This window comes from Pantherophis guttatus, chromosome 6 (assembly GCF_059756535.1).
Source record: "Pantherophis guttatus breed Tessera chromosome 6, ASM5975653v1, whole genome shotgun sequence".
NCBI lineage: Eukaryota > Metazoa > Chordata > Lepidosauria > Squamata > Colubridae > Pantherophis > Pantherophis guttatus.
Genome location: NC_142068.1, coordinates 62,013,520 through 62,032,178, shown reverse-complemented (window position 1 = coordinate 62,032,178; position 18,659 = coordinate 62,013,520). Strand labels below are relative to the sequence as shown.

At 34.3% G+C, this 18,659-nt stretch overlaps 1 protein-coding gene across 4 annotated transcripts in view; it reads right to left on the bottom strand.

The window, feature by feature from the left end:
- Window positions 1–18,659, bottom strand: part of DOCK1 (dedicator of cytokinesis 1) — a 427,633-nt gene that overhangs the window by 17,878 nt on the left and 391,096 nt on the right. For all 4 annotated transcript variants that reach the window (XM_034436445.3, XM_034436446.3, XM_034436447.3 and 1 more), the window contains exons 47-50: window positions 14,179–14,316; window positions 9,326–9,471; window positions 7,949–8,147; window positions 2,434–2,584 (exon numbers count right to left, since the gene is read on the bottom strand). In XM_034436445.3, coding sequence (XP_034292336.2) covers window positions 2,434–2,584; window positions 7,949–8,147; window positions 9,326–9,471; window positions 14,179–14,316 — 634 coding nt within the window. The remainder of the gene's footprint in view (window positions 1–2,433; window positions 2,585–7,948; window positions 8,148–9,325; window positions 9,472–14,178; window positions 14,317–18,659) is intronic.

Sequence of the window (18,659 nt, the reverse complement as noted above, 5' to 3'; positions counted from 1 at the left end):
CCTAGAAGTAGATTCCATATCCAATAAGCAAACAATTTATTTCAGCTTGGTCTGTGCTGCCAGGGGATTCTGGAAATTGTAGTCTGCTTGCAATACTGAATAAGGCAACAGTGACTTTTATAGTTTGAGCCAATTTGGAATTGAGTTCCATATACCTTTGCCACACAATCTCCAGCTGCCCCAAGGCAATATACTCTATTGTTTTTCCCCAAATGGGGCAATTTTAAAACTAACTTTCTAATCTTCCTGACACAAATTTTATTCTTTAATTTTCTTTCTTTTGGGACATTGCAACTTTTCACATGGTCAAAATAATCCTTGCAACTGGGCCTGTTTTTTGTGTTCATGTAGCTCAGTAATGAGACTGCTATGACTTAGCTCCTTTGTTCTTGCTTATTAATAAAAGAATACAGCCCTTATTGGGTACAAAAGAAATATTAAATCTCTGTATCAGAAAAGGAGCAAAAACAAAATATAGGTGAAGTAAAGCATTCAGATGCCTTTAGATAAAAAAGTATACCAATGTTAAGATGTATCCTTTATATCTCATCAAACAGTTTAGAATTATGTTTGTTGGTGCTTCTGTTTTGTAAAAAGGAATCATACAGTTTAATATTTCAACAGACTATCAATCTATTTAGTAAATGTTAACTTCTTTAAGAAATTGTATATACTAATTACTAAATTCTTTTAAGAATTTGTTTTGCTGCTTTACAGTGGTCAAATTATCTTCCCTAATTTCTGGGAAGAGTTAGGAAATCTCTATTTCTGCCCAAGTAATTTTTAATGGTCAAATCCTAGTAATGGCTAGTGCCAGGAAAAAGTGGACAAAATCTGTTTTACCTACCTATTTCTACTGTAACTTTTGCTACAATTTCTCCTTTTTTCCACACTCTTCTATTTCCCTCTCCTCCTCCCCACCCCCTCCATCTTCTCTACTGAGCTGCCTTCCAGGGAACAGATTGCTCTTGTCAGAATTGATCACCTATTGAGGATTTCCTGCCTTAGTTCCTGTGTTCATTTTTGCTATTCTCACTTTTTTCCTTGTTAAAAATCAAAACTGATCACTTGGAAAGGGCTTCTCCCCCTTCCTTCTATTTCTCTATTTAAGCTCCTTCCATTTGCATGAAATAAGGCTACAAATTACCTGCCTTTTTAAAGAGAACAATTGAATAGATCAGGAACCTGCAACAGACCCTCTTTCCCATATATTCTTTACTTCCTGTCTAATAAGCAGTTATTTATTTATTTATATTAAGCACATACTGTATATATAGGAGCATGTGTTAATGAAGAAACTTGGGCAGGTAACCAAAAAACAAGCAGTCAAAAATATAGACATGGCTACCCTTAAAAATTCTGTAAAGCATAAAAACCAAACTTACATAAAGGTCTCCACTAACATCCCTACCATAGTGCCTGGAAGAATAGCCAAATCAAGACCATCTAAATCTCAAGGTGAAACTGTTTCATAGGACAAGTGCCCTGACAGAAAGTTTCGCCAAGCAACATTGCTTCACAAAAGGGAGCGAGAAGCATACCTACCCTGACAGATATAGTAGAATGAGATAAAGCTACTGGAGATGGGAGTAATCATGCCATGTGTGCCTTTAGAGATCACAACCAGCACTTTGAATTGCCCACAAAAAAGCTTTCTTAGCTATGGTGATACTTGGGTGTGCAGAGCTAACCCTAACCCTAACCCTAACCCTAAAGTCAGACACAACTCTAAAGGGGAAACCTTTACCTTTACTTTTACATGGGTATATATGGTGCACCCCAACTTCATGCCCTGCTGAATTTTTGAAGCTGGTGAAAGTGAAGTTCCAAAAAGCTTTTCAAGGGTAGTCCTATGTAGAGTGCATTGCAACAATACAACTGTGAAGTATTTAAAACATGAATGACTGTGAGTGGTAGGAATGGATAAATCTGGCACAAAAGATGGATTTATGCAAAATACCTCCTGGCTACAGCTGCCATTTGCTTCCCAGCCATGAACCTGGGAAGACTCCCAAATTGCATACCAACTTTAAATAGGGAAATGTTATCCAGGCAGAATTAAGAGTAAAAGGTCTCTAGATTTAGGGTGCTAAAACTCATAGCCCCCCAGTCTTGGTAGGATTCATCTGAAGCTTCTTTCTCATCCAGAACTGCACAGCCTCTAGGCAATAGGAAAGGACTTTGGCAGCATGGCCTGGGAGAGATATACAATATGATGATACATAATCCTATGCAAATAGATTACCATTCCCGGAGGCTTCGTGTAGATATTAAATAGGAACAGGAAGACAGTTGTGGCATCTCTCAAAGCAGAGGCACGATACAATTATTTCTTTTCAACCCAAGATCAATATGAGTGTGCCCTTGATGGAAATATTCTATATATTTGTTTATTAAAATAATACATCTAGACATAAAATGTTTTAGACTTACTGGGCTGTAAAGTGAAAGAAAGCTTGGTTCTTGGAGTGATTGGTGGAGGAATACTTTGAGGAGGTGGCAACGGGGAAACAGATAACCGTTTTTCACTTCCCATAACGTTAATAACTTGGCTCTTTGGTCTTTGTGGTCTCAATGGGCTGATCTAATTGGGAAGAAAAAGAGAATGTTAGACCAATTTGAAGTATATTTTACCCTAAAAATGAAAAATAGTGGTCCACAACATACTGCTAAACTATAGTTCTTAGCATCACTTACTACCGGTCATGATGGCTGATAGAGTTGTAATGCAGCAATATGTAGTAAATCAAATTACATACATTTGCCGAGAAATACAATAAAAACTAATTTGATCTTAGAGCATAGCTGTTGGATATAACAGAGAAAACATGAATTTATGAGCTGTCAATATTGTGATAAGTGTGTTCCAATACATACATCATAATGTCATAATGATAAGAAAAAAAGTTTTTCTCTCAAGGCAGCATTACTCAAGTCAAATTAATAAAATAGCATTAATAAAAGGACCTTGGTGTGTCCTTTTTCAAGGATACAATGATAGATTTTTCCCTAGTTTTTTGGATAATAAAATGTTCTGTACAACTAACAGATTAAAAGATAGATGAGGATGAAAAATATTTCTATAATGATTCTAATCTTTATGCTACAATCATCAACATCTTAATGTTGAGTTTTCTCATTCAGGCCACTAAACCACATAATCTTGACTAGTATTTTTAGTTACTGATGGAACATAATACCGGTTGTACTGAATTATCTGTGTTAGGCAGTGGTGGGATTCAGCCAGTTCACCTCACTTCAGGAGAACTGGTTGTTAACTTTCTGAACAGTTTGGTGAACTGGTTGTTGGAAGGACAGAGAATCGGTTGTTAAATTATTTGAATCCCACCACTGGTGTTAGAGAAACTATAAAGCTTCTAATAAGAGTTAGATAGTGACTGATATACAATGGAAATGCACTTATAATTTGTCATGCTTCTTAGGGTAAAACAGTGATACTGCATCCCACCCCACCCCACCCCACCCCCCATTACTAAAAGTCAAAGATATGTTGAACTGGGAGCACTCAGAAATAGTCTTATCACTTCCGGGAAGTTATTTATCCCCCTTGCTTCCAAATCCCATTTCAGAACATCTTCCTGTACATCTACTGTCCCTAAATCTCTATGCTTATGCAGGTCTTTTGTGATTATTTTTCAATGAAATATAGAAAGCTACTATAGGTGCATAGACCTATGTTTTTATACCATAAGTTATATACTTAAAACACCAATCTTTTTTCAGCCGAAAAGATGCAATCCACCGCAGTGGTAGTTAAATAGATTTATTTACTTGCACCTTTCTCAAGCTAAATAATTTCAATAGATGCTTAAATATAATTAAGCATTTTTTAAAAATCTAAAACTATGCTTTCTAATAGAAGAGATTCATCTGCAAACTGTTAGAATCTGAACAACAATCTCTCATCCTCTTTGATGCAGGATGGAAAAGAAAATTGAGAAAAAAAACATTTGCTCTTCGATTATACGTCTGTCCCCCTCTTCTTGATTGTCGGGTATAGAGAAATGGCAGACAAGATAATATTTTTAATTAATACATCTTATCTGCATAAGATTAATATTTTTAGGAAAAGCTGCTTTAAAAAATTATAGTAATATCTGTATTAAAAATAGTATATTGTAAAATAAATTGCTGCCCCATCCAGTTAATGCAGAATTGTCATCAACTGAGATTCAGGTGACTCTGAAGCTGAAGAAGCTGTTTCAGCTGAGCTGGTGGAATGTCAACCTCAGGAGATATCAAGGTAGGAATCCCTTGAGGCTGATCATAAACAGGCATCATCAGAACAATTGAAGCAGTCAGATGATGACTTAAATATGCAAAATATATGAAGAATGCATAGTATAAAATGGCTACTATAAATAGGGAACTGTTTCTTCTGTTTCTTGTATTTGGTGAAGCTCAAGCTAGAGAACATGGTTGCTTGTAACAAAATTAATCAAAAGAGGCAGATTTTTATGAAGTTGTTCAAGATCTAGAATACCAGAATTATTTTCAATTTCCGAGTTAAATTATAGTCTACATTTTGTGGGTGGGTGTTTATGTTTGGACTTTTTGAAATGCAAATTCATGGCCAATTTGATCTCCCTTTTCATCATTAGCTTGATTCATAGCTCATAATAAGTCATATTTATTTAGTAAAATATCACAATTTACTATGTGCATAATTATTGGATTCATATCATATGTTAAACTCTGAACAAATAAGTTACATAATGTGCAATATGGGAACTCAACCTATGTTTGACAAGAGAATATACTGTGTGTGTGTGTGTGTGTGTGTGTGTGTGTGTGTGTGTAACTATGTATATCTATAATATTTCTGATAAAAATTTTATATTATTCATACACCCACAATAATTCCTTTGCATGATTTTAAAATAAGCCAATGAAGAGGGACACATAAAATTATAGACAAGAAGGTATTAGTAAAAAGAATACCATGAAGAACAAAGAATGAAAATAAAATCTGTTAGAAAAAATATGATCAAAAAGCTTAGAATAGCAAACACACACCTCCACACACTTAGATTTTAAACTATTTTATCTCCACAGCCACTTTTGCTTGAAAAATTATGAGGTATCAATAATGAGCCATTGAACTGAATGGCTAAATGGGAAATTTCATTTTTTTATCTCTCTAATTTAGAACTGCCTAGTTCAGAACTATCATACTACCTCCAACTATGTAGATCCATACCAGCTGTAAATGTAATACAGCTGTTTTCTATTTCAGCATATAGAGATAAAGTAACCAATATTTGTTTAATTTAATGGTTTTATGGTTGTTGTATGCTGTCCAGAATTGCTTATGATGGATGGCCATATAAATCTTGTACATAAATAAAGCCCTTCATACCAATTAGCATGAACAGAGAACACTTTCCTAGATTATCTAAGACCTAACAAATTGCTGTTATATAATGAAAATTTGAATTTAAGAACTGCTGTCAAGAAAAACGCATGTTGATGTCCATGCAATCACTTGAAGCTGTACTTAATTCAAGGGACTCTATTAAAACACTTAATAAAAACTCTAATAAAAAAAATTGATACTATGTGAAGAGGTTTCTGATAACACAGCAGGACTTCTGTCACTTTCATCTTTCCCTCTAGTGCTGTGTGCATAAACCACAACCTGGTTTTGGAAGATTTCCTGTCTCTTCAAAGGAAAGGAGGAAACCTTCCCCTGGCCAAATGACATCTATCAATAGAATGGTCTCAAAGCACCAGAGTAATGATGCTTTTCCTTACCCTAATGGCTTTGGAATGTATTTTACCCAAAGACTGAAGGCTCTAAGAAGGAAAAAGGAAAGAGTCGGTACTTCTATATTTTCAAATTATCCTACACTTTATTAATGGCATTATTTTGGTTGATATGTTTGTTATTTATGTTATTAAGAGTAATACAACACAACACAACATTTTACTTATTTTTACCCTTGGTTAACTCTAAGATTTAGGCTCCCTATTTCTGCAGCACACTTCTGGTCCTTAAGTAGTATTCAGAAGGATACCTTAGAATAGATGAGAACACATGCTAGTAATGCATCCATTATAGTTTTACCCAAAACTAGACTTGACATGAAAAAAAATGAGATTTTCCTAGCACAGAACGTGTGACGATCTTCCTAAAGGATACATATCAGGGCTGAAATCCAGCAGGTTCTGACAGGTTCTGGTGAACCAGTAGCGAAAATTTTGAGCAGTTCGGAGAACCGGCAGTGGAAATTTTGAGTAGTTTGGAGAACCGGCAAATACCACCTCTGGCTGGCCCCAGAGTGGGGACGGAATGGGGCAATGGTGAAATCCAAATTTTTTTACTACCAGTTCTGTGGGTGTGGTTTGTGGGTGTAGTATGGCTTGGTGGGCTTGCAAAATCTCCATTCCCACCCCACTCTGGGGTCAGCCAGAGGTGGTATTTAGCGGTTCTCTGAACTACTCAAAAATTTCCGTTACCGGTTCTCCGAACTGCTCAAAATTTCTGCTACTGGTTCTCCAGAACCTGTCAGAACCTGCTGGATTTCACCCCTGGAATGGGGATTTTGCAATATCCTTCCCCCAGGAGTGGGGAGGGAATGGGGATTTTGCAGTATCCTTCCCCTGGAGTGGGGTGGGAATGGAGATTTTGCAGTATCCTTCCCCTGCCACGCCCACCAAGCCACGTCCACAGAACCGGTAGTAAAAAAATTCGATTTCACCACTGATACATATGTTTATAATTGATTTAATCCAGAGGCAATTGTGCATTTAAAACATGGAGAGTATATGGTATTTTACACTACCCTTCATTTGCTTATTTTTATGTATTGTATGCATGAGATATATGCCTTTTATCCTGTCTACCACTCCCTCTCCTATATAGAAAACTAAAAAAAATTAAACAATACAATATTTAAATGAACCAGCAGGTAACTATTTGGAAACAATAAAGCATTTTGTAAAAATAACCCTAAATGCAGTGGTATAGGGCTTCTTGATATTTATGATTTTTCCCTACTTCTTCAGTACAAAAGGCCTCTAAGCAGAGCACAGATACCACTAATAAATTAGTTGGGAAAACATCACAAATGGAGTCCTCTTACTCATTGCCATCCAGTCCAGATTTGACAGGGCTCTCACCAACTGACCTGAGAGCATGGATTAGAAAAATACAATAAAGGCTCCAAGATCCCTTCCAACTCTGTTATTCTGTTGTCCTTTACTACTTAACTTCCAAATCTCATCATAAATTGTAAGCCCAGATTAATGTAAAATATATCTACTGTGCCACAAAGAAGCATAGCAGTTATCCAGTTTGGTGTTTTTAAAGATTCTGTGCTGGTTTCTCTGAACAGTAGACAAGTAGCAGTAGAAAACAGCAGACAAACAGCAGACAAAACTGTACAACTGTAAAATAATTGTTTACAATAGTTAGATGTAACAGTACTTTATTTTAATTCTCTCACTCCCCTATATGGATAGCAATAATTGCAGATTCTTTTGACTGTACTTAGCATATCTCCGTTAAAGACTGAATATAATTTATGATCATTGTAAAGTTTATGATAGGCCTGGAAAAACTTATTGGATACTGATTAATCTCCACTCCCTGATTTCTCTTTAAAATGGCACAGTATAGAATTAAAAATACATATGGGAATAAAGCTGCATAATTTTCCAAATGTCAGCACTTGGGATGCGCTATCTGATCACTTGGCTAAATGATCTAGAGAAGAGGCTTCTTCAAGCGAATATACTAATTATTCTGCTTCCTCTCTACATTCACAAGGATTTATAAGTTTTGAGATATTCAAATCAATCCTAAATGATACAAACTCTTTAGAGATGCCAGATCTTGAGAGTATAACCCCCCTTCCAGCATTTTGACAGAATTCTGATATGCACAAGTTATTTTTAAAATAAAGTATGAGTAAATTATAATTACAGTTTCTGAAAGTATCACTGCTTCAGACTGCTGCAGAGAAATATCAGTTGATTTCAGTTCTTTCTCAAATATTTCTTGGTGCTTGCTGTTTCTCTTTTCTTTCTTTTTTTCTTTCTTATCTTTATCTGAGTCATCTTTATCCAATTTATCTTGTGATCGAGAATGCATCTTCTTTGGCAGAAGGGGCTCAAGCACAAACCTAAACAATATTATTTTTTTTTAATATGCAGTTAGTACCATGAAAGCACAGCTCTTTCAGCATATTCATTCTACTTCAATCAAACAAGGAAATGTGCAAAAACATGTTTGTTTATAGATACCTACTATATGCAAACATACATTTAGAGATTTTCATTCTCTAGGATTATTTTTCCAAACAGTTTTACAATTCAGTATTGCATTTTGTGAATCAAAGAACATTGGAAGGTCTTCTTAGTAAAAATGCAGCTGATGACATCAGTCATCATTATACGTGTTCCTTGTGGCTACTTTTTCTTAAGGAACACAATCACATGCTAATAACACCTACATGGAACTGTAGTTGATAGTTGCTAGTATTACGGGATGTACTCATATTGTCTGCTTTTTAAGGAAAGCAATCACACTAGTAATTGTGGGAAAATTTCTGCTCCAGATTAAGGCATAACAGAACTTTCCTGCCAAAAAATATTTCTCTGCTATCTATTTATAGCAAAATGCAAATAGGCATGTTTGCCTCCCCAAAGAATAGCCAGTTTAAACATACTTTTGCAAATGCACAAGTATCATAACCTGTTCCATTTTTTAAAATTCTGTGTACTTTTACATGCCAAGATAAAGAACATTTCAAAAGCTATTTATAAAGCTAAAGTAAATACTATTGCTAAATGCCTATTTTTATTATGTGAACAATGGCAAGAGTTAGCGATAAAGTGTCTAGGTCAAAATCTTGCATTCCATAAATATGTAGGTAATTACTCCCACTTTCTCTATGCAATGGGACAGGGATCATGGTGTATGCAACATCAAACTAGTGATAAAACAAAACAAACAAAACTAGTATAGAAATTCACCTAACCATTTAATATTTTAACATTAAATAGTTAGGTGAATTTTAAATATTTTAATTTTAAATATTAATATTTAATATTTTAGATAAAGAGGCTGATAAGAATCTTCAAGCTAAATATCTTTTTGCACTGTCTAGCTATAAGACTGATTTTCAATTTGCCTGTATAATTTTATGAAATAAAAGCAAATAGCTCCAGAATGAACTAGAAAAATAGACCTCTTATATCCCACACATCATGATAGACTCTTATAGCTTAGACTTGATTTTCAAAAAGACAAAGAAAAGGGGGCAGAACAAAACTATAGAACACATTATGGTGCATTTACCCATCTGATCCAGGCCTAGAAGGAGCACTGTCAGAAGAGATGGAAGAAATTGAAGCAACAGATAGTGGCCTTGAGGAGGAAGGCATTGTGAACGATCGAACCATAGACCTTGGTCGACTGCCTTGCCGGTCATCTATTGATGAGGGCTACAAAACAAAACAGAAATAAAAATAAAATATAACTTCTTCTGTTACAAAGACATAATAAAAAAATGAAAATGAAAAAAAGTATGGTGACTTCATCGGACCATTATTAAGAGCACTGTTACTAACTGGGGTTCCAAAGATATCACTTATAAGGCTCTATGATAGCCTTTCTTCAAGAAGAATATTTCAAATAACAGTTGTTATAATTATAATTACACTCAAATTTGACAGACATTGGTGTGTGTGTAGAGTACGGAGCTAATCATGAAGAAGAAATACAATAATGGTTAAGTAAACAATGATTTAGCCCTGGAAATAAAGAGGGAATGAGAAAGAAGTTAAATACCTTGGTTGTCTCTAACATAAGTGGAGGTCAAGGGAAACTCTATTAGACTTTAAAATTCTTTAAATATACTCTAAAATCCCCTCAAAAGTTATAGTAGTCTTTGTGGTATTGGTTTCCTGACTTGGCCTACTCCACAGCAAGATAGAATTCCTATTGGCCATTCTAACTCCTCACTTTCCCATCCTATTTGGTTGTACCATGGAGTAGGCTGATGACACAGATTAAGGAGGTATATTCCCTCCTCAGGAAATCACTCCCTCCCCCTAGCAAGATCATTAGCAAATCACCAGCTACATTCAATATTTTATATATAGGATAATAAACATTTGATCAGTAGCTGACTTTATTTGAAGAGCAGCACTTTTGGCCACCTTTACTGTTACTTTGACTTCCTTGGTTGGACTGCAATCTCAAAGGAAAAGAGGACAACCAGCAGCCTGCCCTAATTAGCCAGCAATAACCAAGTTGTACACTCTCATCTTATTTCCCCATGATGATTTTTACTTCAGTGTTTATTCTCAGGCTTCTTTCCATTCCTTGCAAATACATCCCTTATCACCAGATATCATTACAAACCTTACCTCACTTGGTACCTACATTATAAAAAATAAGATGGAGTAGAAATGAGCCAAATCTGAAAGTTGCCTCTCTGGTGGCAACCTCACTGCTCCTGCTCAGCTCTTATTTTAAATACAGGCTCCAAGAAGCTGGTGCAAAAGACAGCATCAGGAATCTCATCCCAAGGAGAGATTCTGTTGTCTGAAATGTAAGGAATTTTGTTGGCAAGGAGTAGGAAAATGGTATGTTCTTTGTCCTCGCACTCTACTTGGAGAGATCTTGGCATCTGCTTCAGCTCACCTCTCCTGGTCTGGGGATTGGCAATTTCCTAGATCAAGAAGGGATCCCATGATTTTCTGTGTGAATGAGATTTTACTTGGTAGTGATCTAACAGTCCATTACATCTATTAAATACTATTACTTAAATGGACCAAAATGTTATAGAAACAAAAATACCAGTACTGAGATTCAATTACCTCTGTTCATAAACAAACAGAGATGGGGATAAACCTATGTAAAATACTTTTAACATAAAATTTTACAGTACTGAATACTAAAGATTTGATAGCTATTGATAAATGATATACACACAAAATATTCGTGCTTTTCTGACAAAAATAAAACTCCTGTGCTCTCTGATCATTGATAAATAGTTCAAACTATTAATTAATAGGAAATGGGTTCTGCACAAGGTACTGATAAAACAGATATAACATTATCTGTTTTAACAAGATCTTTGCTGTGATTAACACAACAGTGATAGGATACCATCTGGGCATAAATAAGGTCATTAATTTTGCCACAATGTTAATAAGTGATTTATAAGTAGAATTTATGTCCCTATATTTCTTTTCATGTGGAAAATATTTAGACTGGGGATGGCCAACTGACAATTACTAAAGCAATTTATCTACCTCCAGCGGACTTTATGAAATAGCTGCCTTGAACTCCACTAGGTAGTACAATAAGTATAATGTTTATACACTGGATATGGAACATATTAGAAGATGACTTACGGAGAAAGGGAGACTTATCTCTTTTCTTGTTATCAGTTTTGTCACTGTTATTTTTAGTAATGATGGTGAATCATATAATTTAAGTAACACTAAACTGAGAAAGCCTTGAGCATTTTCTTAGTCTACAACACTTTTCATTCTCCCATACCTGATTTATCTTCTTTTTAAGGAATTGATTACTCCTAATCAACTACTCCAATTTTATCATTACTGCATAGAAAACAAAGTGAAGATTAAAGTTGTACCAAAGATTAACTATAATACTTATATGTGGTAAAATCTATAGGCAGAAACCTATAAATAAATATAAAATAAAGAAAAATAAATATCAATAGTTTATGTTTTCCTTTTTAAAAGATCAGATACAAATAATGTAACACAAAGCATGACTAAGTCAATCTTACATTTTTTCATATATTAGATTTGTCTTCAAAAAGTTGTAGATTTTACTCTTTCCCATTCTATTATGAAAATTGTATAGTATTATAAGAAACTTAGGTTCATATCCTTTACAACTTTCTGTGCTTGTCAAAAATAATATATATACCATATAATTCACATGACAAAATCAATCACTTTGGAGTATATGAAGACTGTTCACCAAGAACAATTCCCTGAAAATTGTATGTCAGTGTATTTCAATTGCACATACACTGATGAGCAAGTTCAATTTCTGGTTTCCAAAAGTATATACAACTTCTAAATGTAACCCTTAGAAAGAAGTAACAATTAAAATTTAAGTAGGTACCTTAGGAGTTTTTCTGATGTTCCTCTTTTCTCAATAGACTCTCATTTGCCACCAGCATTTTGAAGCATGATTCATGCTTCTAAATTACAGTGGCAAATCATTAGGAAATAATCTCTAATTAGTTATTAGGAAATATCTTTTTTTTTTCTTTGATCCATTTTGTTTTTCCTGGTCATATTCACTTTTGGCTACTACACGAAACTGGATTCAGCCCTTTGCTGAAGATTTTGTAACCAGCAACGAGTTAAGAGAAAATGTTAAGAGTAAATGCAATTATCAATAGCAAATCTCATCACTAGTAATAAAAACATAATCAAATAATTGGCCATCAATAAAAATTAAAGCTGTAGAAATGGAGAAAACCTTAAAGACGATATATACGATACTTTTATTCAAATCAAGAAATCTGACCATGACTATCCAACTTGCATTTAATAATTTTAAGAGTTCCCTCCACAAAACCAATTTTGTTTAATACTGAACTCCCTTTAAAGGGGCTTTTCCTAATATTCACCAAAAAACGATTATGTTATAAAGACTCAAGTATTACTTTTTTCTTGAGAAGCCACTGAAGCAGGTTGAAGCTAGATCAAGATCATATGCCACAAAACTTTATCATTCATATGAAAAAAGGCAAAATAGACATTGGTACCTTGTAGGGTCCAATTAGTCTACTATAAGACTACCCTCTCCCTGGTTATTATCCTTCTCATCTTTCCTATCCCCTATTTCCTTAGCTTCTTATGACTGTAACATGAGGTTTGTGGCTCATGATTTATGTTGATTGCTTTTGTTTAGTATCCTATTATTATTTATAATGATTATTTAGTATCCTATGACTATCACTGAGTGTTGCATCTTATGATTTATGAAGATTGTATTTATGATTATGATCATGAGTTATAACTTGTTGCTTGTATGTACACTTATAACTTATGAACAAATTCCTTGTGTGTCCAATCACACTTGGCCAATAAAGAGTAAAGAATTCTATTCAGTTCTGATTCTGGTTCTGATTCTGGTTCTGGTTCTGGTTCTGGTTCTGGTTCTGGTTCTGGTTCTATTCTATTCTATTCTATTCTATTCTATTCTATTCTATTCTATTCTAGCAGTATTGCGTTTCTTGGGGGAGGGAGTTTCCTTTGATTGCCAGAGATATCAGAACCTCACCCACAATTTTTCTTTTTCTAAATTTTTTTTGCCCTGGTAGCAATACTGATCTTGTGAAAGAGATTTGATGAGATGAATATTCCTATCTGGGAGATCCCCTCTAGACTCACAGGCATCAGGATAGGGATGCAGTGACGTAAACATGCTTGGTGGGAACAATACGATAGTTTGTCTGCAGAAAAGATACTGGTAAATGGTTTTCTTCCCTGCTTCTACTTTTCCTAAAAGCAAGCAGGCAGGCAGGCAGGCAGGAAGAAAGGAAGGAAGAAAGGAAGAAAAAGAAAATGCTGCTAGCAGCCTTTATAGCAAGGCGGTAAACTCACTGCGTCATGTTGATGTCATGTGACATATTGCAACATTTTTTGCCTTCATGGAGCTGGGGTGGGCATGCCTGTGTGTGACACATCTGGCCCGTGGGCCGCCAGTTTGACACCCCTGTTTTATAGGAAAACAACTACTTTGTCTGGCCACAGTGGTGGATGAAAGGCCTTAAATAAAGCAGTTTTGTATAGTCCACATATATTCCATGGATATTTAGGGAGTTCATTTTCATAACATAAACTGCCTCTATAAAATTGGAAATCCACTAATGAACACAAAAATCATCATCTTTTTTATTTTTATTTATATTATTATTATTATCTCTTTTATTCATTAAACATGAAACTCAGTTAACAAATATCACAAATATCATTGACTGGCGCTGATGGTTGATACAGGTTGCTGCCACAATCCTAGGTATCAACCAAGTATCATCATCATCCTCTCCCTCCTCCTCCTCCTTCTCATTATTATTATTATAATCTTTCCATCACTTCACTTTCAAGATGAAGAGTGTTTAAAAATGGCATATTTAAAGAGCTACTCACAAGACTTCTAATTCCATATTGTTTTTCAACTTTTTCTTTCAGTTGTTTAAAACAGGCTTCCATCCTCTCATGAAATGGCCTTAGTGCTTCTGTGACTTTATTCCCATGAATTCGGATACCTTCTGTCAGGAAAGGGATCTGTAATGGACAATTACATTTTATTTCATTTTCTGATCTTCTTTCAAATAAAATAAGAACTCAATGAGAATTTCATCTCAGCTGTATACATAAGAGTTGCCAGCATAAAAATATCTGTAAGAATCTATGCAAAATATCACTGTTCATTATAACAAAATGAAGATTACAATAATTACTGTTACTGTTATTCCACAAAACCTGTATCATTCTAAATATATGCCTTCTTAAAAACATATATTTATCTTGATGAAATTATATACATAAAAACATGGATAATAGAAAAACTGCACATGATACATACATGCAGTTTTTCTATTATCCATGTTTTTATGTATATAATTTCATCAAGATAAATATATGTTTTTAAGAAAGCATATACTTAGAATGATAATGATGAGTCTCATTCACATTATGACAGTCTGAACCACAATATTTCAAGAAACAAAAACATTTTTTAAAAAACACATGCTTTTGGGCTAAAGAGAACTAATTATGACCACTAAAATATTTTATATGAATTTGTATACATCTTTGTGTACTTAAGTGTTTATAAATTAATTTGCTTACTGCTAAACATACATATCTAAACAATGGTTTAAAAAAATTTAAAAACAGAAAAAATAATTCTATTTTATGACTGAAAATAACTACGGCCAAGGCTGCTGTCATAAAATATCTATTTAAGATAATTACCTCACAGTATAGAGATAGGACTGACCTTTAAAATATTTTAAGAAAAACACTTTATTCCCACAGCTACAAACCTTCCTGTTTGTTGTTTCCTCCCTCCCTTCCTCTCTTCCTCCCTCTTTTTCAAACTTAATGGGGTGGTAATAAAATGCGATACATGTTTTCAGTGTTTAGTATTCTTCATAGTAATCAGGCTAAGAGGCTTTTTCTTAATCATTCATAATTAAACCCTAATACTGATTAAAACAATTTTTCCTACCATCCCTAAATATCCACCTAAATTAGCAGATTTTATTATTAAGAAAGAGAAGAAAACAAGCAAACTGCACTTAATGTATTCAAGAAATCTTACAGAATGTAATCTGGAATCTGATTTGAAGTAGAATGCAATTGCCAGTTCATTTGACTTCCAACGAAAAAGACTTGAGAAGTATAATATTTACATATTACAGTATCTGGTATCGTAATTTTTTTTAAAAGTCACTCTTATGCTGCTTCAATTAGAACTACTTCCTTATAATCAAACATTAATTATAACCTATTCCACTATGCTATGGAACTTAAATATAAGGTACCATAATTATAATTACTCTACTTGTTCCTTCTCCCATTTTATTAGGCAGCTAAGGGATAAAAAGCAGACTTTTCCCTTGGTTTATCACATAAAATGTTTTATTTTTCAATAAATGAATAACAAGGAAAAAACAAGCAGAAAAAGGAGAAAGTTTTCAAAAAATATGTTTGCTGATGGTTTTTAGCTACTGAAGTAAAATACGATAAAAATAATCCTGTATATTAAAAGGAAAATATTGTTAAAAGTGATCAGTGGACTCATAAAATAAATTACTCCATAACTTTTTAGTTATGTCACTTCCCAAATCACCATATATTCTGATTATGTGCTCCGAACCACAAAGCCGACTCTATTGAGTTTAGTGGCTCAATAACACCATTCTTGCTCAGTAAGGCCAGGAGAAAATATCAGAGACTTCTTCCCTTATTTTATAATTAATCTATGTTTTCTTACTACCATTTGGACCTATTGAATCCCTTTGCAACTTTCTAGTACTTAGTCAAGGCTTTGCTTTTTTCATTACAGGTAGTCCTCGACTTATAACAGTTTATTTATTGACCATGTGTTTATGTGTTTTATGTGTTTTATTCTGTGGCTGTTCACTGCCCTGAGTCCTTCGGGAGTAGGGCGGTATATAAATCCAACAAAAACAAAAACAAAAACAAAACAAACCATTTGAAGTTATAACGGCACTGAAAAATGTGACTTATGACAGTTTTTCACAGCTACGACCTTTGTAGCACCCCATAATCATGTGATCAAAATACAGATGCTTGGCATTTTGTTTATATTTATGACGTTGCTGTATCTCAAGGTCATGTGATCCCCTTTTGCGACCTTCTCATAAGCAAAGTCAATGGGGAAGGCAGATTCACTTAACAACCAGGTTATTAACTTATCAACTGCAGTGATTCACTTAACAATTGTGGCAAAGAAGGTCGTAAAATGGGGCAAAACTCACTTAACAGATATTTCACTTAACAACAGAAATTTTGGGCTCAATTGTGGTTGTACATCGAGGATTGCCTCTATAGGGTGTGTTTGGGCTCTCCTTTTTTCTCTGCGAGCCTTAAAAAAAGAAAAGCCCTCAAATCCATTTACTCTTGGAGCAACACAATGGATTGGCTGTTTCCAAAACTGTACAAAATATGCTCTATGTGGACCTTGTTACATTCTGGGGAAAAAGATGAGAAAATTTTAACCAAGAGAGACTCCTTTTCACAAAATACAGTAGTAAAGTTACTGTCAGGGGTGTGCTTCTTGATGCGTAAATGCAGTTTCTTGCTATGGACCTTCACCCTGTGAAGGTGATAGTCGATACATTACCATCTTTTCTACTCCTTTTCCTATAAGCCTTTTCCATTCTTGTAATTTATAGCAATTTATAGTATTTTATAGCATCAGCCAGCCTTGCTGTTATGATATAAAGCTTGTCTTCATTATTGATGTATTGCCACAGCAATGGCTGGATGGCTATAAAAAGCTATAAATCATTGGGTGGAATGGCCACTGGGTGTGGCAAGTGACTCCCTGCATACAGTGGTAAAAATATTAGTCAGCTGCTTTCAGAAAACTGGATGGAGATGGATGAAAGGAATACTGCATGGTGCTATCTTGGGAAGGGGTATCTATTTCCTCATAGCTCTATCACCAGCTGTAACAGAATTTATGATATTGGAATTTTTGTATCCTATTTTGAATTGTGTTTTTAACAAAAATAATTTAATTACATTATTTAATTTAAAAACACAATTCAAAATAGGATACAAAAATAGGATATAAAAAAACCCTTCCAATACCATAAATGCATATATTTAATTATGAATAGTTTGTCTGAGAATTGCTCCAAATGGTTCTGAAGAACTAACAGGATGTTTCAAATGCTACGAACGTTCAATCCCCTTTAAAAATTGAAACCACCTCATAGAAAATATTTCAAGTTCTCTTTAGTGGGCTATTTACATAATACATAATAATATTTACATAGATAATAATTTACACTGACTTCCTGCCCTTTACTGCAACATATTTTTTAATGTTATGTTGATTTTCTAGAGAATTAGGCATCCCATTCAATTATATATAATCTGAAAATATCATAAACAATCTCTCTACCTTTTCATTTCGGTCATTAATGAAAATATAGAAGAGTCATGGACCCCAGACCAATCCACCAGGCACTTCAGTGATGAATCAATAATTAATAACAGCGCTTAATTACATCCAGACTATAGCATTAGCACGTCAAAAATGTTGAAATTGAATTACATGCTTAATAGATAATCTATTAAGGCTATTACTCAGTCAAATTGTGAGAAAAGACTGATCTGTAAAGATTAGTTACAAATCCATGGTAATGTCTAGAAATTATTGCATTCTTTTTGATATACTTATGGAGAGACTTCTTCATGATTTTCTCTAGAATCTTCCTAGGGATAAATGTCAGACTGACCATAAGGATTTGCTGGATGTTCCTTTCTCCACTTTTTGAAGATAGAACATTTGCCAATCAGCTGGAATTTCAGTATTCTAGGAATTTTTCAAATGACATCAATATTGATGTCAACTGTTAGTTCCTAGGATGCCATAAATATAGTCTTGAAAACAACACATTCGAAGAAAAGATGTAGTCTATGATCATGTTTTCACAGCCTGTAGCATTTTTTCAGTACTTTGATTCACATAGTCATTCAAACTTCATTTTTCTTCTACAGTTTGATGAATTTGCAAAAGCCCTCTGCCCTCTATTCTTCTTGGCAGCTACAACCTGTTGATGTCACTTCGTGGATGTAAAGCCTGGTACATATTCAAAAGTTTGCACATTTTCCGTTCCAAGTTTTCCAGTTTAGCCAAAGTCCAGTTGATGATTCCAGCTGAGTAGCGTATTATTATTATTATTTCCTATTCTGCTGTATCTTCCCCTAAAAAGGTGGAATCTCCTATATTTACAATGATCTGAAAACAATTTCTGAGTTCCAGTGATACAAAATATCCTCTATGTTTTTGCTTTTGGTCATTAGACACCTCCACAGCTCTTGTTCCTCCATTTCTGTGTCTTCATAATGGAGGATCATCTCCA